General features: G+C 38.0%; 1 protein-coding gene across 2 annotated transcripts in view; it reads left to right on the top strand.

The window, feature by feature from the left end:
• Positions 1-25,386, top strand: part of CABCOCO1 (ciliary associated calcium binding coiled-coil 1) — a 52,994-nt gene extending 27,608 nt beyond the window's left edge. Inside the window, exons 6-8 of one of the 2 annotated variants that reach the window (XM_064662372.1) lie at positions 20,589-20,657; positions 21,048-21,188; positions 23,761-25,386. In XM_064662372.1, coding sequence (XP_064518442.1) covers positions 20,589-20,657; positions 21,048-21,188; positions 23,761-23,802 — 252 coding nt within the window. In that variant the 3' untranslated portion in view covers positions 23,803-25,386. The remainder of the gene's footprint in view (positions 1-20,588; positions 20,658-21,047; positions 21,189-23,760) is intronic. The other variant, XM_064662373.1, reaches the window with a different exon arrangement.
• Positions 25,387-25,860: the final 474 nt, after the last annotated feature.

The following is a 25,860-nucleotide window of genomic DNA, read 5'->3' as shown; positions in this document are numbered from 1 at the left end:
AGCTTGCTAGACTTCTGAAAGACTTTGACATCGTTTGTCTTCAGTTTAATAATTCAAACTGTGTTTATTAATGGCTTGAATGAGGAAAACATTTGACAAAGGGATGGACTTTATCCAAAGCGTAATGCTTGCTTCTTTCACGAGAATCTGAATACACTGCAACAATATTGTAAGGCACCAGAAATATGGGAAGGAGCTGCCAAATGGTACTGGAAGCCATGTACATACTTGGGTGTAGCGTGGTCTCCGTCTACCTGGTGAGCACCCAAAGAGAACAAGCGGAGGTAGCCCATGTATGACTGTGCAGATAGGAGAGAAAAGGGCCAGAACCAAGTCTCTATACTATTTGTTTGAACCTAAGACTTCATTACGTATTTCCAGCATTGCACTCAGAAACCAGCATTGAATAGGTAGAATATACTGTGTCTCCCTGGGGTGGGCTTGAAAAGACAGCAGCTGGAATCTTTTGGTGTGTTTCATGGTTAAGATTTTTATCTGATGTATTTTATGGTTTGGCTTCCCATTTGCTCTGTTGAAAATTTGGTAGTGAACTCATCCTGAAACTTCTCTTGACCAAGCTAAAGCAGAGAAAAGGAATACTTAATTATTTATACTTAATGTTTGCTTTTTCGTACTTACGAGAGTGGGCAGACTCTTTGGCTGACTTTAAGATGCTAAGGTGGTGAGAGTTTGTCTTTTTTTTTTTCTCAAGCTGATTTTATCCTCCCATTGTCCTTGTCTCAGACTGCAAAGCCTTTGCCAGAGCCTGTGTGGGTTCTGCAGTTACATTGCCGATGGTGCTGAGTCCAGGATAAAACCCAAATAAACCCAGATGTTTCCAGCTGAAATATGTCAACTTTCTGCTCTCCACTTTTATGACAAGTGGTCCTTCTGACCTTTTTGGTTGGTTCTACAAGAATCCAACAACATTGTAAAAACATATTGCAGAAAATATTCTTACTACTCCCACAGCACAGAACATTCTGCATGAATTACATGCTAATACACCTCTAATTGTTTTCTTAGTGTTAGAATTCATGACCTTGGTAAAAATTTTGTTGTCTCCATTCTATTCAAATAACAGTACTCAAGGAACAATATCTGCTGTGCTGTTACTCTGTAGTTTATTTTGACTGTGCATCTCAAATTTGGCTTGTGAACACAGTCTAAGGAAATGGCATAGATTCTAAGAGATAAAGACAAATGTTGTGTGCTTCATTTATAGGAAGGCCATCCAAATATGGTCTCAGAGTTATGATAACATCCCGTGCTTGAGAAGTCTTGAATTTTGGATTGATTAAGGCTGTGAACACGTTTCAGGCACTAACAGGCTGGAATTCGGGTCTGCCTCTTTAGATGTACTGAATGTTGTGTGTTATGAATACATTGCAACCGTTGACAATGTGTGTGGTACTGTGGTTTAATAAAATGGAGGAGGGCTAGGGATGTTCCTTGGAGATTATTCTACTTTGAATATCTGCCTCACATTCTCTCAGAATTTTTCTTAGCATTCATTTTGTATTCATGACACCCGCTTATCATTTTTGTCTCTGTCTGTTATACATTTAGGATCTTAATGATTTTCTTTTGTTCTAAGGAAGATACTCTGCTAGCTTTTTATATTCCTCAGGAGTTAGGATGTAGTTGAAGATTTGGAGAAATGTTAAATTGCCTGTCATGATCGTATTCCCAATGAAGTATTGAAAGGTTTTACCCTCACTTAGGCTTGTCATGGTAAGACTATTTTCAAATGTTATCATTACTGTTGTCCTGGCAGGTCTAGATTAAAAGAAAGTGAGGGCTAAAGTCTAAGTTGCTGACTTTTCTCCTTATGTTTTTTTTGTTTTGGTTTGGGTTTTGTTTGGGGTTTTTTTTTAATAATCCTACTGGTGGTCCATTTTGGTGCCCTCTGAGGCCTGCAGTGTCACAATGGCCCCTGGGCACCTGAGGTACCACTGTCACACAGCCCTGGCAGTTCCTTGGAAACACACCCGCCCTGGAGTCTCTTGGCACTGCGTGCATCCTGGTATGTAACTGGGCACTGAACCACTCATTTCTGTTCAATAATCATGTTCTGTTTGAGAAATCAAGCAATTGTCAAGGCAGAAGTAAGGAGCCAAATGTTACTCATTTTGCCATGATTTTGTCTTTTGTCTCTCCTTCTTGCTTGCAAATACAACTCCCTGAATTACTGACTGTAAAATTAATCTCGTTTTCTTTGCAGCCCTGGCACAGCCAAACACAATAGGAGAAGGTAAAGACAGGATTTCAGTCTTATCTCTATGTGTTTCCAAACTGCTGCTGGTTTGACTTCAGTTCCTACTCTTGTTGTTCATACTGGTTTTATTGCAGTATATTTAATTATCTCTTTGTTCTTATCAATCCGCAGTTAAATGGATAAATAATAAAAGAAAGAGGATACATAATCAAATTAACAGGAATAATTTGGTCAGTCCAAGCATTACTGGAACTTGGTAGTGAGAAAGAGCAGGGCTTTGGCATGAGTCAAAAAGGCCAAGCGTTTAAAACTGACAACACAAACACATTGCTACATTGGCACATCTTTGTGAATTTAAATTACAAATTATTGTGTATAATCAGAATCAGAGCAACTGAAAAATCATACAGCATGGATAGACTTTATTAATTTTGGATACAAACGACAGGCATTAGACAAGCTTAGAAATCTAACAGACCAGGAGAATCTTAATATTTGACAAGTGCAAGATAAAATGAGAATTTGTCTTGTGGATTGCTGGGGGTTTTTTTCTTTCATAGTAGCAGGAACATTGCAAAAACTAATAAGCAGCAAACCATATGGATTAGCATAAAATGTAGGAATCTGCAGTAAGGGATCTTCTTTAGGTAACAGGCAAGTTTAAAGACTGCATTAAACATCATCAGGACATGGTGTATTGCACAGGGACCTGGGGGTTGCTCTGGGGACTGGGAATTAGGCACTAAAGTTTTTCAGAGGTCAGCTGCCATTTTAATACATTTACCACTTTGCAGACTGTATTATGGAGTGTTCTCATTTCATTTCGTAACGAACAAATACAACTAAAAAGATAAACCTGCTTTCTTCCTTAACATTTATCTGTTAGCATACTAGCAATTTTAGTAGCAAAATAAATTTCTTGATCAGATGAATATCAATAACTCTAAGCTATACAGACATAGAATTTGATTTTTTTTTTTTTAATTTTCATATTCTCTTTCCATGAAATCAGTTGGGGAAGAACGGATGAAGAGTAAAGAAAAAGTAACATGACTGTTAGCAAACTAAACCCTGCTCAGTGGCATTCAGTTATATGAAAGGTCATTTTTATAGATTTGTGCCACTTACAGGATTCTGTGGGTCAAGTCTGGTAAAATCAGTATGCCGGGGAAAAATTAAAGGTGCTCAGTAAGAGTACACTAAACTTGACTAATGCTGCAATAAGCAGTGGTGGTGCAGTAGGGTATTGCAGCTTCATTTTTACCGGGGTGTCAGGCTGACTGCGTCAAGTACTTCCCCGTTAAGGCCCAATTACTTGGGCTGCATAAAATCTCTAGTGTGACTCTAGTGTTCTGGTGAACTCTTCTCTTGGAACAGTAATTTCTACCTATCAAAACCATCCTGAATTTTAAAATTAAAGAAATTCTTGCGATAGAGACTTTTAGACAAATTTATCATAAGATAACCCAAGAGAAGGTTTTTAATGTCTGTCCTTCTGTTACTGTTGTCAAGTATAAATTTTGAGTGTGCAGTTAAGATTTACAGTCCAATTCAGGTGTCCTCAATCCCCTGTGCCCCAAGTAATTTCAAGGGAATTTCTGGGATTGTATCTAAAATAGACACAACATTACCATGGTGTGTAATGTTGGCAAAATTGCTCCTCAAGATGAAAGCTATTACATTAAAAAATATTCTCCCTAAAACGCAAACATCTCATATTTACAGTTGTAGAAAATACTGCTACAGCTTTGTGATGTGTGAGTGTATTGTATGTATGTATAAGTAGAATATGAAGTGCTGGATTTGGTTCATCTTGTGGGTCATTCCCAAATAAGAGTTCATTTGAAAACATTTTAACTAATTGTGCTTTGTATTTTCTGTAGTGAATTAAGGAGCCTAGTTAGTTTTCAACATGAAGAGGAGGTTGCTGCAGTATTTCTGCAATATAACAGGAATTATATTTGTTAATATACTTTGGGAACATTTAAATTCTAATCACGCAGACGAAAGGAAATTTCAAGTGATGGCAAGTAAATTTAAATTACACAACAGTAAAGACTTTCATACCTTTGAAAATATTTCAGCACTGGCTTTTTTTTCACTTGCTTTGATTATCCATGATCACAGCAGCGGAATTCTATTGCTGTTGCCATAATTTCTAAAGCATAACTATGCTAACATGAAATATGTATGTATAGGTACATTTGCCAACTTGTTTTAATTTTGTCACTGGCTTTCCACCTCATATATCGAGAGGGGCAGTTGATCAGTACACTGGATGAAGGAGATATGCAGGCAACATTTGCAGAAAAAGTAGGGGTTTTTTCCTGTGGTTTCAAGCATAAAGAAAATTAGGTTTCCATCCCATAAAACGTGTCTCTGTGACCTCTGGGACCCCTCATTTTGCCAGCCAGCATTTGCTGGTTGTGCACATGCAAGTGGCTCACAAACACTGTGTGAGGGAGGAATTTTATGCTGCATAGATTTGCCAGCTTTGAGCAATGCTCTGTGTCAGGACTCACAAGCTGTGTCCAGTAATCTGATGGACACTTGAGCCCAGTGTATTTGGGATTTGTTTTCTGGCGATGCTTCTAGGTTGGTGTTTGTAATTATTCAAGTGTGTCTTGGCAATTCCAGAAGGGAGAAGTTAGTTCTGCCAGGAGTCCCAGACCTCTGGGCCTGGTGCTTTCAGTATCGCCAAGGGTGCCAGGGACCTTTCCCACCTGACATGGAAGAGCATCCCACAGCCTGTTCTCTGCCATGGAATGCCTGTAATCTTGATGTTCCCTGGGATTGAGGCCTGCTACCTCCTCCTCAATTTAAAACCACATCAGGAGAATCTGCTATGAAGCATTGGTGTGTTGTCTTGTTATTATCTGTCTTCAAATTGTGGTTATTCCAGTATTTATCCTGGATCCTACTCTCTGTAGGGAGGCCAAAACTCCTAGGCAGTCCTTGCATATGAGTAAGGAGCATAAGGAGTTTAAGACATAACCCTCAGATAGTTAGTGATTCAAGTGTCTTTGGAGAGCGAGGAGCAGGGGTAACACTTGTATTTGAAGATTCTGTCTGAGGAAGCATTTTCCTACCCTTCTCCAGCTTGATGTCCTCCTACTATGAGACTTTCTACGTCTTCAGCAGCACCTGCTTATTGTAAGAATGAGAAGAAAAAACTAAGCACAACTGTGACCAAAAATAGAATTCCCCAATTTTTTTTTATTGCAGTGTTTAACCTCTGCTCTTTTAATCATATGCACAGCAGGGAAAAGGGGATGTGCTTTAACAACTCATCAGGTATTAAAGCAGTGCAACTTTTTAGCTAGAAATCATGCTATCAGTTGGAAGTAAACAATAAGGCTGCGTATATTTAATTATTTAATAAATTTTGAGTTATGCTATTCTTTTAATTATATTAATCAGGCAGGCTCCAACACTGCAAGCCTTAGGGCTTGAAGTGCAATTTTAATACTTTGTAATAAATTTGCCAAACTTTGGAAAAAGATGAAATGGCTTAATATTAAACATTTGCTTGATTTAAATTTTACTAACCCATGCACTTTATAATTCATATTCTTTCAGTGCAAGGTACAGCAGAATGATCATAATAGTAACTGTGAGCAAGCATTCCTTTTGCACACAGGTTTTGCTTATAAACTTGATGACTAAAGGCCTGGAATATCGAGGGAATGCTAAAGATCTACAGAGCCTTTCACTTCAAGGTCACTGGTTCAAGCACACATCATTAAAGACACAAAGTTAACATCCGACTCCTGCTTCATAACATATATTAAATGAGCTAGTGGTGTCGGTGGAGACAAGGAAAGGATACAACCAGTTTAATAACAAGAAAAGAGGTAGGACTAATGGGGAGGTCCAAAAAAGAGGAGGAATGAGGAGACACCCAATGTACCAGGCTCCTGTCCTCCCCTGCCTGGAATCCTTAGGGCTGTATTCATTCCTCAGTCTGGAAAAGTTGTAGCCACCCTGCTTGGTCTCATTTGAGTTGAGCTGGGTAAATGCTAGGATCCAAGTAAGGAAAGGATCCAAGGAAAATTCAGGTAGAAGATGGTTTGATGATGAAGTAATAGTGAACCTGGTTGGATGCTGCGAGAGCCCCACACAATAAGCTCCTTGAAGGGAGCTGCACACTGATATCCTGACCACTGGTAGTTGCCTCAGACATATAAATCACAAGCAGAAAACTGTTGGCCATGGTATCACTTCCAAGTGAGTAATTACAGCCTGCCAATGGTAATTCCCCGAAAAAGTTAATTGCGGGTGGTACTCCCTCTTGATCATTTGTGCAACGTGATTGTTGCTTCAGGCTCCTTCACAGAAGTACTTCCTTTTCAGTGATGTGATTCCTTGATGTGAGACCTTTAAGAACATTAGGTGTGTTTAGAGGAAGGAGTTTGTGTAACAGGGCAGTGATTTTTATTAGCCATTTCATATATAGTTGTCAAAATGAAGTAAATTGCTTTTGTCTGCTCTAAAAAGGGCATTATTTTTCCTGCAGCTGTCTTTTTCCTTTTTTTTTTTTTTGGTCTTGTTGTTGTCATTGTTTTGAAATCTGGGCTGAGACTCGACCCAGGATGCCTTTACTTAATGTATACACAGGGTTTAGTGAAAAAAGTTATTTTAGCCATCATAAAGGAGCCCCATGACTTCTCCTTTCCATGCTAGATTTAGTTATGAACATAGGCAGAAGGAAAAAAAACCCAAAACTTCACATATGTAGTTACTTTATTAATAAGCTCTCTTAAGAACATTTGTGAGTAAGAGGGGAAGTAAGGTGAGAAAGATCAGAGAAGAAGAAACTCAGCCTTCTAGACAAGAGGAGATACAAATGAGTTTCCAGGAAAAAGTGTAGAGATATGGAACTCTGGCTTTGTTTGGTTTGTTTCTTTTGCCCTTTAGCCCTTATTACTTGTATAACATTAAGTTTTTATAGCTTTGGAAGAGTTTTTAGTCACAGGTTTTTTATAGTTTTAATATGTGTATGCATTGAAAAATATTTAGTAATATTTTATATTTAATGTGGGATTTTCTTTTTATTCTCAGCACTTCTCTGGAGAAGAAAGCATTTTTTGGAAGAACTCTTATCGATCTGAGCCACTGAATTAGTCTAATGTAGAAGTTGTTAATTGATAGGTGGTTTCACTTAATTGTAATGGAGAAAAGCCATTGAAAGATTTTTTTAATGGATTTTTATGAATGAAATTGTGGTTTATTTTAAATAACTATGTGATGCTCAATGAAAGGATCTCTGGAACTTTCCTGAATATTTTATTCAATAACCTTAGCTCACGTTTGTTTTTATGAGGAAAGAGAAGTTCCAAGAATGTAAATTTAAAATGTCAAAAGCTTCTGTATAAAAGTACATTTCAACCTCTAGGTATTCATACATTGCAAGAGTATTATTTCTTTTCATAAAAGAATTCATCTAAATTCACATCATAATGTCTTTTTCAGTAACAGTTTAAAACCCAGTCAGGGTTGAAAAAACGAAGGAGTCAGAGGTCAAAATTAGATATTTTTTAAATAACACAGGGGGAAACATGCATAGGATATGTCAGTTCTTTCCTGAAAGAAAACATGATAATTAATCCCTCACTTTGCACCTTGTTTTTTTCACCTCCAAACTTGAATACAAAACTTTTTTTGACATAATAGCCAATTGGTATTTAAAATTGTTATCATCTCTGTAAGAAAAAGACACGGACTTGAAGTAATTAAAAAGAAAAGAATTCTTCAAGCTCAGGTTATGGCAACCTGTGATATTTGGTTGGAGAGTTTTTAGGGTTTAAAAAAAATGGATCCGACAGATCTTTTATATTTCAAAATATTAGTGCATTAGCTTTATTGGAAAAAGCTGAAATTGTTCAAATGACCTCAGTAAAACAATTTGGACTACAATTCCCGGAATGCTCATGAAGCTGACATGTCTACATGTTCTTAAAAAGTCATAATCCATCATTCTGAGGCTAGATCGATGGATTATGACTTTCTGATGTCAGATCTGTGAATTAAGGCTTTTTTGAGTACAGCCTTCTACCCAATTATTGCCCCTATTCATATATTATAAATCATTATTCCTTCACCAGGTAGTCAGCAGTTTCTATTTCCTGAAGTTTCAAGAGCCTTCCTTTTTTAGCCATTGTGGCGCTCCCATTGAGCAATCAAAACCAGAGAGTGCTGACCTGAAAAATAAAGCTTCTATCACAGCAAATTGTTGAGGGAACAACAGTCATTTCTAGTTCTTCAAGTTTCTGTTGAAATAAAGGGTATTAGATTAGATTGAAACAAATCTCATCCCCTTCCTGCACAAACAAGCAATATAATAAATTAGTACAAAAGTTGTTGGCAGGCATTGACTTCATTTTTAAGTGCTCATGCCTGACTTTCTTAAAACTGATGCTTTCTTATGAGAAGTTGACTTTTTTTTTTATATGAAGACTGATTGGCTTCTGATTTAAAGCTGAAATTTGCCAGCATGCTACCTTGATTGTGTCTATTAGGTGCTGTTAAACTGAAGTTCCTTTGAATGAATTATTTATAGAGTAATAAACGCACCTCTAATGCAATGGAATATATGATAAAAATAAAAAATGCTTTACTGTAACCAGTTTAGGTGTCAAATCAAAACACATCTTGAACAACTTTATTAAAAGATATTTGGAAAAAAGAAGAGCTGTTTTAGGACCTATCATGCATCCAGAGAAGTCATTAAATGAAATGTAATTGTGCTGTGTTGGAGAGTTATCTCAACAGATTTCTCAGGCTAAGGGAATTTAGGTCTAGTCCATGTGGATGGAAAAAATCAATAGTATGATCTTGTTTTTTATTTCATTTTGCTGTACTGATATTATTCATTAGGATGCAGTTTTTACACTAGATGGCTGTGCATAAAATATGTCCAGTCAGTACATTGCTGGTGGAGTAGTTGTCAAAAAGGATGGTGGTGATCGATTGAAGGGAGGGTGGTGTAATGAGTGTGGTAGCACTCGTCTTTTATTAACTGTTTGTTCTAGTCCCGTGTCTGTTGTGAGAGAGCTGTCACAGTGCTGGCTGGTGCCTCAGTTTCTCCTTTGGGTGAGCACATGGATTCTAAAATCTGTGTCCCAAGGACTATTTCTGTGGCTCTCTCTTGAAAAACAGATTTGTGTTTCTTGTGTTACCCCTGTTGCTCTTCAGTCAAGGATGTTTGTTAGAAACTACATGAGACAGTTGACATGGTATTTTCCATGTCCTGCCATTAAGTGGTTGGGGGGGCAGTTGGTAATGCTTTAATATGCTGTAGTTCAATTCTTCTTGAAGGAAGACATTGTCTTGGCATATTCATCTAATTCCTTATTGTTTATTTCAGGAGTTCTGGGCATTAATGGCATCTTGCTCCCACCTTCCTTATCCTCTTACCTCTTTCACATTTTCAAATTTTGGCCACCAGAACTTCCAGGGTGCTGCAGAGTGCTGGATGCAGCTGGTTTGTTGGGAGAGAACAGGAATAATTGTTGTATTAATGCTTATGGAGAAAACACAATTTCAAGGACAAGTGCCAGCACAGGGTTGGAACCACTGGTGGAGCTCCAAAGCCTTTCGTGTTTCCGATGGCTTTCCAATGCGACACAGCTTCAGAGCCCAGTTCTGCTGGCGGGGAGTCTAGTGAAGCTCCTTCTGCCCCCCACGGAAGTAGGCTCCAACCCATTTTCAGATTTCCTGTGAAATGCAGATGCCCACTAGATGGAGACACAATATTTTATACATTGGTGGCTATACAGATGGTAATCAAACCCACCAGCTGCTGCCTGCGCGTTCCGGGCACCTCGCCAATTTACTGGCAGTATGTTGACTGGGAAGCAGACAGTGACACACTTTGATCGAAAAGCTTGTATGATGATTTTTTTTTTGTTGTAATATTATTGTTTTTTTTAAAAATGATAAAAGAGATCAAGATGTGTATCTTGATCAAAGGGTACTGCTGTCTGCTTCCCCATCAGCAACTTCTAATTTATAGAAATCAGATTGCATGGAAAGCAATCAGCAAAGGTTTGAGGTCTTTCTTGTTCTCGCTGCCAAGACATGCTGACAAGTGAGAAAATTAAAATCAGAGAAGGTAGGGAGAGAACTAGTAAAACAGTGGTTGAAATCTAATTATTTAAAGCTCATGATTTTAATAATTTTAGGGCTGTAAAAAAATCCAGTTAAAGTGTTCAAATTGGCTATTGCTTATATTATAAGAGCACCTTAAGGTCTTTTCTCTGATGGAGAGTGTTGCTTTCAGACTAATTTACCACTGAGAGAGAAATATATCTATTATTTGTTGTCTCGGAATAATAACCTGTCTCTGGTCCTGGGGCCAAGTTTTTAAAAGGCACCTCCTATCAGCTCTATTTCCTCCACATGGAGTTGTGCATCCAGTATGATTTACTAGGGTGTATACATGATACAATGAACACCTGCAAAGAACACTTAAACCAGTCAGTCCTATAAATGTGAAGACGGTGTGTGCAGAGGGACTTTCCTGAAAATTTGTCTATCATACTTGGTAAGGTCTCTTCCCTTTAGGGTCTCTAGTAGAGTTTTTTCTCTTTTCAGCTCTTGGTATTGACTCCTTTAAAAAACTTTGGTTTTGGTTTTTGGGTTTTTTTTATCTTTGGTCCTTCCAGGCTTAAACAACAATTAGCAGTTACAGATAAATGTGTGTGTATATATATATATATGTGTGTGTGTGTGGACTGTGTCAGCTGGAGAAAGACTGTTTTGGTGCACAAGTGAATATTTCTGGCCAACATAAAAACACAAACCCAGTAACAGGGGTGAGCGTTGCTTCACATTCTGCCAAATGTTAAAATCAAAATGAAGAATCATATGATAGAAGGACCTGGGATATATGACATTTTCTCTAGCTGGAGCAAGGGATTATAGCCTGCTGTAGGTAAGGAAGTATTTCTGGGTATGGCTCTGCATTCTCAAGAGAAGATGTTGCTCTTTGGTGCTTGCTCCCTCTAGGTACTTATGACATTGCTATTTAGGAAAGTTGCCAGGGAAAAGGTGCTGCTGAAAGGAATAAATAAAACCCTTTGACATCATTGCTTCATTTTTTTCCATCAAAAGCTGACACATCATCCTTATTTCATCAGGCAAATTGTGTGCAAATTTCATGACCACATTTTCTTTGCCTATTTTTGTAGAACAGTTTCTCAGAAAGACAAAGCATGAGGGAGGGAGAGGAAAGACTGCAGTGTGCAGCTCAATCTAGTACCCTTTGGATTCACTTAGTCTATGGACAACTCAAGATTTTAATTTCAAAGTTTGAAGCATTTGCTCTCGATTCTGATTTGTGTTAGAATTCTGTATGATTGTGGAAGCCTTTGAACAAATGTCAGATTTTTGTTGGATCTGTGACTTGGATGTGTGGTAATTTTCTAGAAGATGCAGTTAACAGAATTTATAAGGGATAAGGAGTTAAGTGAGTGTTATTTGTTTGGTTTTTAATTGGAGAGAAATTAGTGGGTAGAAATGTTTGTTTCTTCTCTTGCATTGTTTGAACAAATTCTAAAAATCCACAGTGGATTATACGATTTGTCATGAGCTTCCCAACAAGTCAAAGCAGAATGAGATTTATGCTCTTTTTCAGCAGAAACCATTTCATGCCCCAACAGAAATGGAAATGACTGTTCTCAGAAACCTTCCAAGTCAAAGTGGGAGGAGATATTCTGTAAGGAGATGTTACCTTCTCAAAAACAACTGCACATCATCCAAGGTGTGGTTGGTTTTGGCAGTTTGCCAAGAGGAAACTTTAGTACCAGGTTTCAAATCACCCACCAAGCCAAGCTGTGCCTAGGAGGCAAAGCTTTGATTAACTCTTGCATTCACCAAACTAACCCTGCCCCGACCCACAGCTGCATTTTTATTTAAGGTGACTGACAGTGTTGCAGGAAGAGCTAAAGCAAACACGGGCACTCAGGCTGAGGGGCAGCATAAACAGATTTATGAACACGGACGTTACAAGAAGAGCCTGTTTGCAATGGGGTGTGAAATCCAAGTGTCACGTAAGGAAGGAGTGGTTTCTTTTTACTAACAGGCTGTGGTTAGAATCCTGCTTAGATCCAAGTTATATAGAAATGGAGTTGTAAAGAAGTACCGATATCTTAGACTTATGTGGGGGTTTTGTGTGTGCTGATCAAATATTCTGGTGTTAAAATAGAGTAGTTTCACATACAGAGGTAACTGAAAACTGTAACTCTGAAATTTCAGAGAAAAACTGGCTTGCTTCTGCACTCCCAAATTGGGAAATGTATGTTAATAGCTTAATTTTTATGATAAAAACATGAAAAATAAGTCCCTAAAATAGTGTCGAATCAATTTTCTGATAAAACAAATTTGTTTTCCCATTTGTGATTAAAATGACCTACAGTAAGATTTTTTTTTTAACTAGGTGTTAATTAAAAATATGGAAATGGATTTAAAAAACCTTGCAGTTCACAGAAGAAGAATTACCATAACTGATTTGTTCTCAGAACCATGCCTGTTTTGAGATGTTTTTAAGATGTCTAAGTTACTGGTTGTTTTTCTGCATGATTGTTTCCAAAGCAAAATGTGATTCCAATAAAAACAGTAATTGAATTTACAGTCCACAGGACAAATTGTTGTTTTAACAGAAACTTACACACTCAGGCAAAGACCTTATGTTTTAGGTCTAATAATAAAGAACACAAGCTCCCTGTTTTTATGTGGCCATATATTCTGAAAAGTTTTCTAATGTGGCATATTTTTTTAAAAAAAAAATCTATATTGTATTTTTTAAATTGTGTGAGCAGTTTTTTCCCCCCTCTTAGCTCTGGATCAATATTCCTTAGGTTGTGTTGGCTTGGTTTTTTTTTTTTTTTAATGCAAACTTTTAAGTGTTAGTGCAGCTATTTTCTGTAGCATCAGCTGGGGGTGAATCAATATAGACCAGCCTATCCACATCTAATGCACCTGATGTCTGAGAGGAGTTTGGAGGGAGCTTGTTCCTCTGGCTTTTGGTACTGAAAGAATGCACAGAATGGGCAGTTGTGTGAGGGGCTTGTCCATGACCAGTGTTGCATGGAGAAAATGCTGGTTTCTGAGTAAGTAGGTAGGAAGGGAAGGCTGTCCAAGAGCAGTGGCAGACAGAGGCAGGAGGTGGAACCTCTTCCAGCATCAGGCAGTGACTGTGCTTTACTGTATCAACAGCAAAATATTAGTTTTCTGCTGTCAGACTTTCTCAGCAAGAGCTCCCAGTCGTTTCTTGAACCCCTTTTGCTATAAAAGGTGAAGTTTTTCAAGTTTTCCCAGGTTTTTGGAATCTTCTTTGTGCCTTTCTTTCCTGTACAGTGTATCCAGTTTGGATAAAGCCTTAAGTCTGTTCTTGCTGAACTTGGAGAAACCTGATGGAGTAACACGCAGCTTCAGGAGCACGTGCTGCTTTAACTGGTGTGTGCACAGCATGAGTGACACTGGAGATTCACACGTGCTGGAAACAGGCACATCTGCCTTTTTGGTAGTCTTAGGGCTGACCCTGTGGAACAGTAGGAGTTGGTGAGATATTGCTGCATCTTGGATGTAACACCTGGAAAAAAGCAGTCCAGGATAGTCTGGTGCTGGTAATCTTTGCTGAGTCCCTACAGTGATAATTTCAATTCAAAAAAAGAAATATTTCATATTTCCCAGCACCAGGCAAACCAGGGAGCCTGGGTGAGGAAGCCAGCTTTCCTAGATTCCCCTAGGGGAAAGGGGAGGCAGCAGGCTGTGCCTGCTGTGGTCCAGGGCAGGTACATTAAGCAATTGCTGGGTTCTTAATTCATCTGACTTGCTCTGACTGTCTCTCAGGAGAGGGAATCATCTTTGCACTTCCTACGAGGAGTTTAGGGGGTTGACAAAGCCCCCTAAGCAGGTGTGATGAATACCAGCCCCCTAAGCAATTTAATTCTTACAGGCCATTTTGTTGCCAAAGGCACACGGTCTCATGCAAATTGGTTTTCTGAGAGTATGAAATTGCAGCAAATGTTTATAACATGTTTGAAGCCTGGTCCCAGAAAGAGGTACCGAGATGCACCTGGCCAAGTGTGCTTTCACATTTTTTTTCATAACACTTTCAGCATTCATATCAGATCTTTCCTCATTAAATTATTTGGAAAAAGAGATGTATGACAAGGAAATGTAAATCTCCAACCTGATAAGGTGGATGCCACCAAAATATTAGAATGCCTGTTGTTCATTGGGCTCAACAGAACTCGCTTTTATGGTTTTCTCATGTGATCACATGAATAATAAAAAGGGCCTTAATTTTTTAAAAATATTTGTAGATCTAGATAGGTGGTTGTTGTGGGAAAGGTGTTTGTGGTTTTTGGTTTTTTAAATGGCTTTAGATCCCTGTTGGTTATGACTCCACAGCCAGAATAGGAACTGCCTGCTCTTTCCTTGTTTTCTGGGTGCCCTTGAAGCGGAAAGTGGAGGTTGGTGCTTTGAAGAGCCCTGACATGCAAGAGCTGTGCTTTCAAGAACTAAAAAAAAGGCTTCACCCCTCCCCAAAATATGTATGTATTATTTTTAAAAGGCTTTCATTAACCTTGAGCATTTAAAATGATGAGACAGATCCTCAAAAAATCATGAGTTACTTAAAAATAATTGTTGTTTTGTTCCTTTTCCTTGCAGTCTAGTTTTCGAGCTCTCAAGATTTATGTTTTCAATCTTTGCTCTGCAACCATAAGAGCTAGACACTAACTTTATTTTTAAATGAAAGCTGAGATTCTCTTGTAATCCCATAACACCAGGAGATTTGGCAATGCTAAATACAATGTGAATTCAGAGTGACCATTCCAAGGTGAATCATTTAGTGATGTGTCGTCAGCATAAAAGCCAACTGAGGATTTTTTTTTTATGCCTTTTATTTTGTCTTTCTAAATAATCTGAAAATTGGCAGTAATAACTGGAAGCTTGGTAAAAGCAGTAGAAGACAACTGCAGCCTAGTAAAATCAGTATTTTTTTTTGTTTCTGGTATGTTAGGATATTCTTACAGAATCTAGGTATTAAGGGCATTCTGCATTTAGATATCCCTAGAGAGGAAGGCTTTGGTTGTTTTTGTAGAAGCACCCTTTTCTACTCAGTCAAGCATTAAAATTGGCAGCAGTTCCTGGAGTAGAAAGAAAATCCTGGTTGTTGCCCTCATGTAGTTACTGAAAACAGTAAGAGGATATGTAAAAGCTTTAACTCCAAGGAAAAATATTTATAACTGTGACAGTGTGTTTCCTTACAATAATTTATGGGCAAAATGTAAGAAAGGAGGAACACAAGCTATAAATAATATTTCTTATGTAAACATAACGGCAGTAGCAAATTCTTTTTATTTAAAAATTAATATTGATGTTCATTAATATAAATTACCACATTTCAGATGACTCTGATGTCCTTGAGGCCAGATGTCACTGACTGATTTACAGCTTCCTGAGGGAAGGAGGAGATCCTGTTTTGTCAATGTAGGCACCAAATTGCTTCAGATAGCTATTTTGGACTAGATTAATTACTAATGTATTGTCAACAAAGTCGATTCACATCTCAGCTCAGGAACATGGAAAACTCTCTTTAAAACATATTAACTTAGATTTTGAAATGCAGGAAAAAGAGTATAATGCCTACTTTTGACTCACTGAACTTCTGTCTCATTTAGGAATAGCGTTTTGAAAACTCCTGCCCAGGAACATGCACACAGAATTTCCATGTGCATCATTAGCAACTCGGGAACATACTTCAGAGGCAGAGTTTTAGGCCCTCATTGATCTTAATTCTACTTTTAATATTAATACAATTGCGTACAGCGAGGGCGTTTAGAAGGAAGCTCTGCCATCTTTGTCACACCACAGTGATCAGATAATCTGGATTAAGTTTTTGAGCGCTTCCTAAAATCCTTATGTGTAGTGTTGCTGCAAAATAGGATGGCCAATGTATTTATGGAGGTACCAGCAGCCTCCCAGGAGCCTCCTGTGGGAACGCTGGTGGGCAATGCCTCAGCAGGCAGGTGGGGTGGGTTTGTTGTGTTTGCATACGCTGGCAGGTTAAAGAGGAAGGATGAAAAAAGGCTGCCTGGTTTGAGTCAGTGCATCTCTGTCCATTAGGTATTCATTCAAATCCAACCACATGAAATACAGGCACCTAAACAAACCATCTCTTGTAAGCGCCTTTGTTCCAGCCACTGAAATTCAGCACATTTGTAGGTGTGTGGCTGGGCAAGCTCAGCATGAATAGCAAACGAATGTAAATCCTGTGTTACAGAGTTTGTTTGATAGCAAATCTCACATATATATGAGAGAAATCTGTGGAGGTCCCTGGTAGCACAGGATCCTGTGGCCTACAACTGGAAACTACGGAGGTGATATGAATATAGAGAATAACACACAAAGAACTCCCTTTTTAAAATGCATCTGTCATTCATATAAAATCAAATCCATATCCATGGAAAGGCTTTGAAAGATGTTACAAGGCTTTAGAAATGGCCCATGCTGAACATGGGATTTTTTTTTTTCAGTCCTTATAAATAATTATTTCCCTATGTTTGGTAAGATTAACTGCAGAGAATTTATGTTAAGACTGTGTGGAAAGGAGTACAGAATTTCAGATAATATTAAGCTTAGAAGGTGGTTTCAAAATGTTTCTGTGATACAAAAACCATGTATTAGAGGCAAACGCACCACCCCCTCAGTCTCTTTTCTCGTTTATGAAATAAGTAAACATAAACTCTAAATTCTCATTTTCAGCAAGTATGTTAGTAAATCCAAACTAACCTTGACCTTAGCTTTGCTAATTTCCAAACTCTGATATTTATTCCTGAAGTAGATTGTTTCCTTTCATACCTTGTACATAAAAACTGCAAACCTTTCCAATGACTTGAATTAGAGTGTAAGTAAATAGCTGTTTTTAATCTACATAATATTTTGAGAGCAGACATTTTGTGCTATGACTATTAAGATATACCCAGCAGCCATTTCTATAATACTAAAACCTCTTATACATATTATTAAAAGTAATGCTATCAGCCAGGGCTTGTTTTATGCCACAGAAACTTAAATAATAAAACACAGCGTGGATAAAATCTGCAATAATAGTAACTTAAGCAAAATTAATTTAAGTAACAGATAACATCTGGGGGGAAATATAATGGTATATTGGTAAGTTATGCAAAGCTAATTTTGTAATAACTACCACATCTGTGGAACTCATCTATTAGAATGCTTTACCAATCTTCTTTTCTGCCATTATCCTGTTTTAGAAATTTTCCTGTGTGCTATTTTATTGTCTTTTCTCTGCCTACATTTGTAAAAAGGCAATTTGCTAGCCGTGAACAACAAGAAAAGTATGTGGTTTTATGTACAGAACAACACTACACTTTTTATACTTCAGTCTCTTTATACACACTTGTGCTAGAAAGAATTCCAGAGTGGAATTGTGACATGGGGCTGTCCATGGAGAGCAGTGCCTGCAGTTCTCAGCTGGCCTGATATAACTGGGGTGGGAAAGTGAAGGTGACGCTGAGCGACACTTCCCAACCAACCTCTGCTGGGTGTCAGCTCAGCCTCCAGCCTGCTCCAACTTGTCTGGGTTCAAGTGGCCTTTTGGCACCCCACCACACCCAGGAATTAGTAGGAATATTGCACTTAATTCTCCCTCCAGCTCTTTCAGAGCAGCTGACACTGATATGCCAACTACATTTGTGCGATTGCTTCACAATTCCTTCATGTCTGAATTCCCGTGGACCCACCGGACCACAGTGTGCAGGAAAATATTGCCAATTAATTTTAAGGCATTATCATCTTGCCAAACTGTTTCTCACATTTCGATAGTTATATTGATTCAAGAGGACACTTTGAGTAATACATCTTTGTCGCAGTGAATAATGCTCACATAATGACAAATCTTCAGGAATTAAAAAAAGGAGGATGAAGTTTTTAATGTAGGTCAGTGGAAGTAATTCACCATAAATTTACTCAGACTTCAGAAACCAGCAACATTTTTTTAAAGCCACTGTAACTGTATAAAACTTACTGTGTCTCCTTCTCTGTTTTTAAATAGATTTTACTACAGAGCCATTGGTGCTATTAAACATGAGGTTTTGTTCAAAGGAAACACAAAGACTTAATTGTGTTTTTTAAAGGAAAGTATTGCATCAGAAGGATTCATTTAAATACGTTTGTTGGCTTCGGGCTCTCACCACAATTCATTCGTTCTAATTTTCCCCTGGACTTGTTAAGGACACAATGTATAGGAAGGAGCAATGCAGAATGGCATTTTTAGGTCACTATATTTTGGCTGTAAACTGTAGTGCTGCTCATAAACTTGTTATTACTAAACAAAATGCTTCATATTCTACATTGAAGTTGCACAGTCTTTTAAAAAAAACTTTTGGCTGAATGTTGAGACTATTATGGCTCATTAAAGAGACTAGTTCTGCTGTAATTTAGTTATTTCTTAATGATCCAAGGGTTATTATTAGACATGGAACAGATGACTAAAGAATGGCTCTCTGTAAAAAGACGCAGTGAAGTAAAAATATTATTCTAAAAAAACAGAACCTCTGAAAATCTTATCCATGCTACAAAAACATGTTTGATCAGCTTGGAACTGATTCTAAAAACCGAGTCTTTTTGTTTTTTTTTTTAAGTTTGGACCAGAGGGAATAAATGTAATAATGATTTAGTCTAAATAAAGAAAATATTTTGAGTGAATAGGTAACTAACTAACCAAAAAATACTGCTTTAAGGAAGCAGAAAGTAATTGTGAATTCTCATCTAGTTCAGCTAATATTTTAATAAGAAAATATAAGGTAAGAAATCAGAGAAAATGGATATATCTGTTAAATCAAAAAAGCTCTAGTTTAAAAAAATAGAATTTGAAAACAAAGAATCTTTTTATTTTAGCAAAAATACAGTTTAGCTCAGCTTTTTAATTTTGTTGCAAAACCCAAACTTTCTAGCTATTCCTTTTGTGAGTCCGTAGGCACTAACACAGTGCTGAAAATTTGAATTACAAGCAATAGAGGAAAACGCTTCTATAAACCTGTTTTCCTCCCCACTTATTATCCGCAAATATTTCTGTCAGCCTTTTGGGTTCTTATAAACATGGGCTGATACTATCTGCCTTTTTTAGCGAGCTCACACATGACAAGGAATCTTGAAGATAGTGACAATGTCCAAACAGAAGTTCTGAAAAGCTTTTAGGACTACAAAAGAGATTTTTAATGTAATAAAGTGGCTAGGTCTCACTTTTTGTTTTCAATTTTTTGCTATCACTTCTGTAGATGCATAGAATCTTTAATATTTTCAGCATGTGTAACTGTAGCAAGTAACTAAATAAACCAAATATCAACCTAGCCATGATTTCAAAAGCATGAGGAAATTAATTTATGGGAGCTGCAATTACCCTGATGTGAATTAATGTCGTTTACTTACACCATCCAAGCAAAATCCTGTTTGTAATCGCTGACTCAGAACTGGAACATCTGCCTCGTATTCTCGATGGGCACTTCCCCTTTCAGAGGCCCCAAACATACAATTTCAGTGTTATTCCCTGTTCCTTGCTTGTTCAGATATGCCTTTTTTCGCCCTATTTGGCACATATGTTCTCTGTCATCCTTTTTTTTTTTTTTTTTTAAATAGGACACAAAACCTTGTCCCTTTAGAGGACGTGGGGCTGCCTTCTGCATCATTCCTGAGAACCTGAGCACTAGGTTCTTCATCCAGCTGCTCTGAGGGGGAAAAGCCATTCCCTCCGAGCATTCCTGGAGCTGCAGCTCACACACCAGCACAATACCAGTGAGGTTCCCATGTTCTCAGCAAAGGAGCAAGTTGATGGGAAGCAGCAAAACTCGGACCATTAGCAGCTCTTAAATTGTAGTCACATATTAAAATATTTTTCTTAGGGCCTTACTTGATGCAGTGTCACTACAACTTTACTCCAGCTGACTCCTTTGGTAGAGCCCTGCAATTCCAAACTGCAAAACGATCCCTGTTCAGAGGTGACAAATTGGCACTGGGAAGACAGCGCGTTACCTAAGCACCGTGTTTTCTGAGCGTAATTATCCACATGAGTAAGAAGCTGTAGTGTTATGAAATTATGAAAATCATCTGTTCTTTCCAACTATTATAAAGAGGGCCTCTTGAGAGGCAGCTAGAAATTAAAGCTGATCTATAATAATTTTCAGAATGCATTCCAGTTCTGAGCACCTGGATAGTAACAGAAAAGGTATTGTTTTTTGTTGCTTGCCAGCCATTTTATTTCCATTTTAAAAAATCTGCAAGAAACCTCTGAGTAATGATTAAACCTGAATTACTCTTTTTCTTTTTTTTTTTTTTCTAGCACCAGGAGGATGGGATTGAACTTGACCAACCTGCAGTTCCCTCCTCAGCTGCAGCGACAGAATCTCAGGTGTAGGGTTTTGTTCCTTTTAATTTATTTTGGGGTTTTTGTGAGCTATTTTCCTATGAATTCCCATTGGAGCCCAGTCACTGATGACATTTATTCTCCAGAATATAACATGCATTCTCTTCTAAGATTGAATAAAATTACTTTTAATGCATTAATCAGTCAGCAGAGGACATTTATTTGAGTCATCACCTCTGGGCTCTCCCCCCTTGTAACTTCATCGCCTCAGGACCTCTCTGCCAGCCTGGGCAGAGACTGCTGGTCCCTGTCAGAGCAGCACTTCCCAAAAGCAGCTCCATGTATTGTTGCATGTCTTTGGCTGGTGCTGTTTGGTCTCGTGGAGGGCAGGATGATGTTCTAACTCACGTGTTTCTTGTGGGTGGTTGCTGCCAGGGGTCTGCTCAGGAGGATTACCTGGAAGAGCCCTGTCCAGAGGCAGAGTCCTCCGAGGCCGATGCTGTGGCTGGTGTCACTGCTGAAGATCAGAAGTCTGCAGAGTGTGAAATCCCAAATGAAATTATTGGCAACCTTGAGGTACTATTACTAGAAAGCTATTCACTAATTCTGTCTATGGTTAATTAGCTAGCTCAGCCTTAATGAATATAAACTGTATTCATGCTAAAGCTGGCAAAAAGCACATCCATATGCTGTAAAAATGTGAATTAGCCTCTATAAATAACTCCTAGTTTAGTCAGCTTACATGAGATAAGATAAAAAATATTCAGTAATATAACAACATATATCTTCAGCATTACTATGTGTCAAGAAACACAGGCCAAATCCTGCCCTCGGTGATGTCAGTGATAAAATTCCTTCTCAGGGGTTCAGGACCAGCTGCTGTGATGGAGTACATGCAATGTGTGCTTAATATAAATTGTTTGATGCATCTGTGTTACACATCCTTCAATCTGTGTAAGAAAAAACAGGTTTATGCCAGTTCTAGGCTTTGTTTGGTCGGCGCGTGACTGTAAAGAGCTGCCTCAATGGAACAGATCAGGTGTCAGTATGGGGGCTACAGACCCTGAGGGGTCTATGATTTCTTTCTGTGGGGTTCATGAAAGGGAAGGAAGCTATTGACACTGAACTTAAATAAGAAATTACTGAAAACAAACTGGCTAGAATAGAGTTCCACCAAGGAACTGCGGGAATTTGGTCTTATTTGCAACAACCAGGTGGCACTTTGAACTTTAGATACAGCACATTAGACGGTATTGACCAAGCAGCAGTTTAAGAAATAGCTAATATTATCTGAAAATATTGTGATGTTGATAAATTCTTTTACATAGACTACACATGAATGGAGAATATAGATAAGAATAATGATGCCATCATTAGATCTATCTGTTTGATTTCATACTCCATTTCAACATGTCTTTAGAAACAGGAGGGAACCTCTGGCCTCTGTTGTCTTATTCCTGTCCCTACCTGTAGAAAAAAAATAAAATTCCTGGTTTTCACTTGACTTTGATGCCATCAGTGTCAGTGCTAAGAGTTTTTGCTTTACAAAAACTGCACAGATGAGAAAAAGACTTTATTTTTTTCTTATTTTGCAACTCTGGGTGTATACACAGAGAATAATTTCCCTTCAGTTTTTAAGTCTTTCATAAGTGTATCTTTTTCACCTGTTTTCTCAGTTTCTTGACCTCTGAAGTCATCTTATAATGAGATTTTTACTTGATACATGATCAAACTCATACCATTTTTTTGTTATGTGTGAACTGTGATTTCACAATCTGTATTGTGTCTTAACATATGCATTAACAAGGCAGCTGTTGCTCTAACTGAGTCTAGAAAATAACTTTTATTCTGATATCACTCAGTGGTCTCAGCAGCAGCCATAGTGAAGGAGGGTAGAAGAGGATTAGCCTAAGGATCAGTGTTCCACAGTTTACACACATAATGTAAAGGGGTGAAGACATATTTGGTGATACTTGAGGTTGGATTGACTGTAGTGAAGCTCATCTGCAAAGGTACAAAATTGAGAGGGAAATTCCAGCCTTTTGGTTCCAGTCTGAGCTACTGAGAAAAAACTTTGAAAACTTTGAAAAACATTTTGAACAAAACATTTTGAAAAAACTTTGAAAACATTTTAACTGTCGTCATCCGTTGATAGATTGCAGAATAGCGCTGGTAGGGATTTCTAGCACTGACAAGACACAAAGTCCCTAAAATGTTGCGTGTTTCTGGGACAAATCCATTTGCTTTATCGAAATTGCCTGAATTCCATTAAGAATGCAACTCTTAAGTTTCGGAATAGTTTATGCAGAGTTTGTAAAGGACCTCTGAGCCTGTTCCACTTGTCTGAGCAAAACTTTGTGACTCTTAAAGTCATTGCACTCCTTCTGTCTCTCTTGTATTTTTGGAGTAATGAATGCTTATATTGAGAAATATATGTAAATTGCCTATAAACCCCCAGTATTTGTGGCCCTTTATCCAGTGATCCCACATTTCCCAATGCCATAGAATCAGAGATTGCTAAACATTATCACTGCCGAAGATTTCGCTAAAATATGTCCCAACCCTTGTACCTTCCCCACAAATGCTACATTCCAAATTAAATGCTCCATGTCTACAGCAGTCTGAATTTCCGGAATGAGATGCACATTCATAATTTTCCTTGTAATTAAGTCAGACAAGCAGCATCACAGAAGTATGTTTTTTTATTGTTCATTTTCAGTAATGCTTTCTAATTCCAGCAATGTTTCAATAAAACACATTACACTAGAGAACAAACATCTGCAGCAAAGGAAAACAGTGGCAACAACCAAATCCCAAAGCAATCTTTCTGGTTTGGTGTCTGTTGGTAAAGGCTGTCTGAGAACACAGGCAAATTATCCTTTCTCCCAAGACAAGGTTACGTGAGGAATGGCTGTCCCAGATCACTTCCTGCTGATGGCAGCCATGCCATACATCGGGATTGTGCACAGCAATGTGATAACGTGTTATCACATAAGTCCAGGCTGGAACACCGTTATGTCTGCAAAACAGGAAGGTGTGTAGGATAATGTCTGCCTTGCTGCACTACAGTGTGTCAAAACCACAAAGACAATGTGCAGCCCAAGATAGCTCCATCATAACCACTTCTTTCTTCTGATTTTCTTTACAGGCGGACGTAAATGAAAAGCTGCAAATGCAGGAAGAAGCTTAGACTCGGAGAACAGAAAAATTAAAAACTCCTAAATAGCCAGATAAGAAAGGCGATGCTGGATTTCACAGGAATGGGGCAGTAGGGGATGGCATGCACAGAGCTGGCTCCCTGCCTGAACATAATTATTTCTGTATAAAGGAAAGTGGTTCTGTTAACATTTACCTAGAAGTAGTTCATCTCAGTTCCTCAAATTTACTGTGTTCTGCCAGCATTGTTGTTTAGTTTAGGCTTAAGTTGAAGATTATAAACAGAAGGATACAGAATCAAAACATGTCGAAGTTCAGTTTATTTCTGAATAGAAATCCTAACATAAAAAAAAACCCTGTTGAAGTTTCATTCTCTTTCGTTCTTCCAGTTGTGAAATATTTAACAGTTTCTGCTTTACACCAATGGTTTTTTTCAGGAAATGTTGCTACAAGGAGAATACATAGAGAGGAAACATCATTTTGAGGCACTGCAGATATAATAAGGAGAGAATTTAATTAACATGTAATTACACACTTTTCACTGTAGCTATTCGTTAATAATATGTGTGTTATTTCATTTTAATTTGCTTCCTAAGCTTTAAAACACACTTAATAGCTTACACTTCTTTCTTTCCACCATATTAAAATTGCATAAATGAAGAGTTTGCACTTCAGCATTCCCAAGAAGAGTTCCTTTAGATTTCAGGAGAATTTTTTCTGGAATGCATGTAAGCTTTCATCTGAGAATGTTTCCATATTTTTTCCAGACATTAGAGAATGTTTCATACTCAAAAGGAATTCAACCAAATAAATGACCTCAAGAAGAACCGGTTTAACATCTACATTTCAAAACTGTGGCCTGTATTTATTGTGTCACAGAACTCTGTGCCCTAGAAAGCATGTGAAGTACAAGTCATGCTTTGAAGCGTAAAGGCTGGATTGGATTACATGTTTAGTGGAATATTTGAGAAATAGAGTGTTCTATTCATTACATTTCCATATTTGTCTCCCACTCAGTAAAAAGTTAGTTTTTGTTTCATTTCATCCCCGTTTTTTATGGTGGTAAATGAAAAAAATTGGCAAGCCTGACTCAGTCCAATCAAAAAAAAAAAATAAAATGGCTTGTACCATTTTTCCTAAAAGGTCTAATTTGGTGGTGCCTGACTTGCAGGGGCTGCTCCCAGCGGGCATGGGTCCAAGTGTGCAGCTGGAAGGGTCGTTCCCATGTGCTGGTCAGTGGGAAGTGGTCCCACAGCTAAAGACCACATCCAGTACTGTGCCTGGGCACCAGCAGCCTGGGTGTGCTCTACAGAGTGCGAGTCACATGTGGGCTCTGAGCTCCTGTAAAGCAATGGTTCAGTGTTTGAAGTGGACAGTGTCTTTTACTGGGTCTCTGGGCACTGAGAAAGATTGTTCCCCTGGTGGGTCATAAGGAGAAGTGAGCTCTGTAATGATTCACTTCCAAGTTTTCTTGGTTGCTCTTTCCAGTGCTGGCCAGGAAATTACTGTGAGCTTCCTTTCAGCTATTAACAGCTAACTGTTCTGCTTTGAACACTGAAGGAATTCCTGAAACATTATTAGTTTTACCTTTAAAAAAAATAAAAATTTGATTCCTGGTTTTGTTTTGTTGTTTTGTTGCTATGAAATACAACTTTTTTTGTTATCAAAACTTTCTGAAATCAAAATGTCCTTTACTTTGATACATAAATCCATCTCCCAGCACACTATGCTAATGTCACCATTTCCCTGGTTTTGAACTCAAAGGTGAGAACAGAACTTTTGAAGAGAGCTGTCCATATGACAAAGAGTATTTTAAATACTTTTTAGTGAAAATGTGTTATTGGCAATTTAGCATTGTTTAGCACTTTAGACCTAAATCTGAGGACTGCAGCACTCCTGCTGTAGAGCTAAGCAGAAAGGACTAGCTGTGATTTATGTTAAGACCAATGCTAAACAAAGGCTTTTGCCCATAGCTCTTTCTCTCTCTCTCTCTCCCAGATTTTGTGGAACCTCTGGGAAATTTTAAAGTGCTTTGAAGATGAGGAATTGTATATGAACATCAAGTAATACTGTGATGATTTGTTAGCAGTCA

This window comes from Pseudopipra pipra, chromosome 8, assembly GCF_036250125.1.
Source record: "Pseudopipra pipra isolate bDixPip1 chromosome 8, bDixPip1.hap1, whole genome shotgun sequence".
Taxonomy (NCBI): Eukaryota; Metazoa; Chordata; class Aves; order Passeriformes; family Pipridae; genus Pseudopipra; species Pseudopipra pipra.
The sequence above is the reverse complement of the archived record's forward strand: the minus strand, read 5'-3'. Positions and strand labels throughout refer to the sequence as shown.